The 5,877-nt window shown below is 35.0% G+C and overlaps 1 protein-coding gene across 1 annotated transcript; it reads right to left on the minus strand.

The window, feature by feature from the left end:
* Positions 1–598: 598 nt before the first annotated feature.
* LOC140446284 (uncharacterized) lies at positions 599–1,237 on the minus strand. The gene has a single exon (XM_072538820.1). The coding sequence runs from the start codon at positions 1,235–1,237 to the stop codon at positions 599–601; it is 639 nt and encodes a 212-aa protein (XP_072394921.1).
* Between the last annotated feature and the right edge of the window lie 4,640 nt (positions 1,238–5,877).

Genomic DNA, 5,877 nt, shown 5'->3' on the forward strand with positions numbered 1-5,877 from the left:
ACAATTTCGTATATCTAATATCAAGCTCCTCTTTTTTTGATGGCCAACTATTTTGCTGATATTGCATAAGGAACTTGGATATCATTTATTCTAACTGAGTAATTTTCAATTTTTTTATTTCTAAAGTTAATGAGTGCAGATTTAGTCTCATTTAATTTTATTCCCATTTTCTGGTCCAGGTATGTATTATATTTACTGATTGTTGCAACTTATCAGTCGCTTCTCTTTACTAGTATCTCCTATCGCTAGTATGAGAGACGCTTGAGTTTTAATCTTGTTTAGGCCCGAACCTCTTCAAGCGATGAGTTACTCCTTCTTTTGTCGGAGCAGTGGGGGTGTGATAAACGTCAGTTACTGAAATTTTTGAGTCTTAGAGAAGTAGAGGACTACTAAGGAGCAGGGGGAAGTAGAAGGTGGCGTATGTGTGTGGGCAACAGAGTAGCGCACAAGAGGAAGTGGGGAGCTTTGCCTCTTAGAAGTAGCTCTTTAGAGTAGAGTAGAGTAGAAATGGCTCTTTATTAGCGTTTTTGGCACGCAGTTTTCAACTGCGATATTTAATGGGAATGATTCTAAGATATCAAAATACTCATCAGAAAGTTCATGTCCAGTGTTGTGGAGAAGTTTTGCTGGAGGAAACAGAACTTTTCTTATGGGAAGCCTGGTGAGTATTTGCCCTCGGTGGTTGCATGGCGTCTTTAGTGTTTGTTTCCATATTAGCTATGGTTCTTAGGATATACTTCCTGCTGAGGGATAGGATTCTGTCCTTGATTGGTGTGATGTTGGCCAATATGTATATGTGAGCTGATGGATATGACCAGTCCTTCCTCATGCAGTATCTGAGGATTCTACGTTCAGTTGCAATTATGGCATTAAGTTGGTGGGGCTTCAGAAAGATATAGACGCATGCCTTGTATTTGACGATCGGTCTAACAAATGTTTTGTAAGTGTGCAACAAAGTTTTAGAAGATGTCCCACTTATTTTACCAGTCAGCACTTTCAGGAGGTTAAACCTCTTTCTCATCCTATCTAAGGATTCTTGAACGCCGGTTTTCCAGTTGAGAGTCCTTGTAAAACGAACTCCCAAGTAGGAAACCGAGTTTGTGAAAATAAGGTCTTCTCCCAAAAGTGTTTGTGTCCGGCCCTGGGCATCGCGACAATTTGAAGTTTTGAAAAGAATGGTTTGTGTTTTGGGGGGATTTATAGTCACTCTCCATTTATTATATCCGGCCCTGGGCATTACATCCGGCCCTGGACATAGCAACAATTTGAAGTTTTGAAAAGAATGGTTTGTATTTTGGAGGGATTTATAGTCACTCTCCATTTATTATATCCGGAACTGGGCATTATATCCGGCCCTGGGCATTATATCCGGCCCTGGGCATCGCAACAATTTGAAGCTTTAAAAAGAATGGTTTGTGTTTTGTAGGGATCTATAGTTACTCTCCATTTATTGCACCACCTAATAACTCTGTCAAGGTAGTTTTGTGATCGTTACAGACCGTTGTTGTCCACGCTCTCTGTGAAATCCTGATGTAAGGAGTGCCATATCATCCGCGAAAAGTAGGAGGGACTCCGATCCTTGCTGTGAGCGGAAGACTTGCTAGTATGGCTGTATCATCCGCGAAGGTCGCAATAGTGTTTTGTTCTAGCAAAGAAATGTCACACCTATACAATAGGTACAGGACCTAATACACTCTCCTGTGGCACGCCAGCTTTGATCTCCGTTAAATCGGTGTACACTTCTTCCTGTTTTACTCTGAAATATCTATTCGCAATGTATGATTCCAAGAATGTATGATTCCTGAATACTGTTTAGGCATGAACGTTCTTAGTTTATAGTTTAAACCCTCATGCCAGACTTAATGAAATGGCTGTGCTATGTCCAAGAAGATTGTCGAGCAGACTTTTCTTCTAATGTTTTTTCTATTATATTCGTTATTCTGTGAACTTGATCTATAGTGGAATGTTTATTTCTGAAACCAAATTAATAATTTGGTATATGATTTTTTCTTTCTGTTATTGGTTTAATCTTTTCAATAGAAATTTTTCAAATAATTTTGACATCACCGGAAGGAGTGGTATTAGTCGATAGGATGTCACTTCATTAGGAGGTTTACCTGGTTTGGCGATTACACTGAATTCAGATACTTTCCAGAGTCTGGAAACATGTCTCAATCTAAAAGCAGCATTTATTAGGTTTGTCAGCTTAACTGTGGCCTTTCTTGGTAGATTTTTTAATAGTTTTCCTATTATGAGATCATATCCTAAAGATCTCTTAAAATTATATTCTCTTTTATCTCTCTTGATACTTCCCTAAATTATGTCAACGTTATTCTTTCTTCGGTTTGAACTGGTTCTTCCCATCTCAGTTCCTCATCATCATTGTCGTTGGGTTTGCATGTGCTTTCTAAATAATCTGCAAATCGTTCTGATTTCTGGTGGTTACTTCTAGCCCAGTGGCCGTTTTCCAACTTAATGGGAGGAGAATGAATAATTGGTCTCTTCATTCTTTTTGTGGCCATCCGTAACGAATAATCTGTGTTCTGGTCAGCTGTTAAATTACTAAAAAGGACAAAATTGTTAAAATTTTTATATTCTGTATAGTGTTAGTTTTTGTGTACCATGTTTGTGTAGTTTTGTCTCCTGCAGCTCTGTATCGCTGCCATTTTGTTCTTAACTTTCTTTTCTCTACTATGAGTTCTTTGATTTCTTTTGGATAGTTTTTCCCTTTTTTTCTAGAAGTTATTGTGGGAGTATTTTCCCAAGCTACCTGTTGGGTATTTTTTATAAGAACTTCTAATTCATTATCAAGGTGCCTCGTGTTGCTTAACGGCACAGCAAGATTTTGTATTTAAGGTTTATATTTTGAAACTCTCCCAGTCAGTTTTTTATTAGTCAATATTGGATTGAACTCTTTTTAATCACTTTATCACTCATACTTTGATCACTGTAACATTCAGCAAGGTGTCAATATATATTCGCTTTTCCAAAAATTGTTACAAGCTTACATATAATAAATATTACGATTAAATGCATCTAAATTATAATAAGAATTTATTCATCCTGAAAGATCATTTACATGATATAGGATAAGTCGAATAAAAAATATAAATACTTATAAAACATCATAATTTTAGAATAAAAAGTACATAGGATTAATTATTTACATCACCCAGATATTCACTTACACTGTAGAAACAATTTTGCAATAGAAAAGATTTTAATTTACCTCGAAATTGAATTAAATTCGTTTCAGATTTAATACTGTTGTGAAGATGATTGAAAAGTCTTATACCCACATAATACTGGGATTTTTCACATCGTGCTGTACTATGTTTTGGTACTCTGATGAAGTCATTTTGTCTAGTTGAGTACTGGTGATAATCAGAGTTTAAATGAAACGTAGGTATATTGGTTTTTGTATGTAGTATATATTTAAAAATATATATAGAAGGTACTGTTAAAATGTTGTATTTTTTAAAATATTGTCGACATGAATGCCTATATGGTAAATTTAAAAATTAATCGAATTATCCTTTTCTGAGAGACAAACATTCTTACAGCTTGCAGCATTCAAAGCACTACCCCAAAGATTTATATTGAAGGTCAAGTGAGAATAAACAATTGCATAATGAACATTCAATAACTGTTCCTTTTTAAGAAAACTTTATAATTGCAATATTGCGTGATAACTACTACTTATTCTTTTGCAAACATGATTAATTTGATATTCCCAGTTCATGTTACTATCAAGATACAAACCTAACAGTTTGGTGGAAATTGTAGAATGAACCAAGCTATCATTTACTTTTATAGACAACTGGTAACTTGAATTTAATCTATAGTAGAATTGCATGGTTGTGGTTTTTTTAGTATTAACAATTAAAGCATTTTTTTTACACCACTCTGTAAAATCTTCTGATATAACATTCAGTTGAACAGTTAACTCCTCAGCACTTGAAGCAGATGTAGCAATAGTTGTGTCATCTGCATACATAAATATGTTATTTGAACTGACATATCTGGGCATATCATTAATATAGCATAGGAATATTAATGGCCCCAATATTGAACCCTGAGTAACCCCAATATCAATATCACCATAATCTGATCGTAAGTCACTAAGTTTAGCGACGATCTTCCTAGAATGTAAATAAGATGACAGCCACAATGAGAACTGAACCCTAAAACCAAGATTTTTTAACTTCTCTATAGCAACTCTTACGTTTATGGTATCAAATGCTTTTGAGAGATCAAAGAAATTAGATTTGTAAAACTGCAGCAACGTTGAAATGATAAAAAAGGCATTTAAAAGGCACTCAACTTTGTTTTATTTGCTAAATTTATTGCTAAATCCATTAAATGAATATCATGGTCTAATGTTAATTTTAATATTGCCAGTTAATTTAAAAATATAAAAATGTGGTTTTGTAGGAAGGAAATTCCAAACTCTCTTTTCCCACACTTCGTTGTTAATTTTATTATCATTACCCGCGATCCCTTCAAAACCTTTACTGGATATTTTCAAACTAAAGAGAACACACGTCCGCATACACTTCAAATGTCCAATTAACTTAATGATGCAATCCTCTCACTTCCTCTTTATGCTCGAAAAACAAAAAATATATGGGGTGTTAAACTATCAGCACCCGCCGTTTGGATAATACAAAAACCAGCACACGCTTGTCGTCCTACTAAGTAAACAATGGTCTCGTTTTAATTATGAAACTTCCACCCTTGTACAAAAAATATTCTGAGCACATTTGCACTACATTTAATATAAAAGGGAATTGTCCGATGGAGCACAAAAAGGGGCACCTGGCTCGTTTTGGAGGGACACACGACAAAAACTTGGATTATTTAGGGAAGTGAATTGTGTTTGTCAGACACAACAAATATATATGTATATATACACTAGTAAATACATTTACCATAGCTTGAGACACCCAACATAAGTTTAGTCTGCAGTTTTGACAGAATAAAAACTTAACGACTGGTATTACAGTTTCTTCTTCTTCAGGTTCCTTCTCCTATCGGAGGTTAGAAATCATCATCGCTATTTTAATTTTATTGGCCGTGCTTCTGAATAATTCTAATTAGCTGCAACCGAACCACTCTCTCAAATTTCTTAGCCAGGATATTTTGCGTCGTCCTGGGTTTCTCTTCCCTTGTATCTTCCCTTGCATAATTAATCTAAGTAATACGTACTTATCGCCCCTCATTATATGACCCACATTAACAGTTTTTATGAGTTATTATTTATTACAGTTTCGAGATAGACCAAACCAAAAATTTATAACATTATTTCTCAGCTCCTTTGAAATAAGATATCTCCTTACACTACACCTGATTTTTGTTTGTCATTGTGAATTCAGCTTCCTCTTCTTCAGGTGCCATCTCCGCTACAGAGGTTAGCAATCATCATAGCTATTTTAATTTTTGAGGCACTTGCTCTAAATAGTTGTTTTGAACTGCATCTAAACCATTCTCTTAGGTTCTTAAGCCATGAAATTCGTATTCTTCCGATGATTCTTCTGCCATCTATCTTTCCTTGGATTATGAGTCTTCTTTAATTGTAAGTTCAACTTCCTTCTCTTTACCTATTCTTTTCAGTACTTCATTGTTCGTTACTCTATCTACCCAGGAAACCCTCATAGTTCTTCTATAGGTCCACATTTCAAAGGCGTTAAGTCGTCCCATTGTGTCTAGATTTAACGTCAATGATTCCACTCCATAGTATAGTACACTGTATACGTAACATTTTGTTAGGCGTACTTTAAGAGCTAATGTTAAATCTTTGCCACATAGGACCTTTTTCATTTTCATAAAATTAGAACTTCAATGCTTTTTCGATTCTGACTTTGATTTCTGCAGTGT

Source organism: Diabrotica undecimpunctata, chromosome 7 (genome assembly GCF_040954645.1).
Source record: "Diabrotica undecimpunctata isolate CICGRU chromosome 7, icDiaUnde3, whole genome shotgun sequence".
NCBI lineage: Eukaryota > Metazoa > Arthropoda > Insecta > Coleoptera > Chrysomelidae > Diabrotica > Diabrotica undecimpunctata.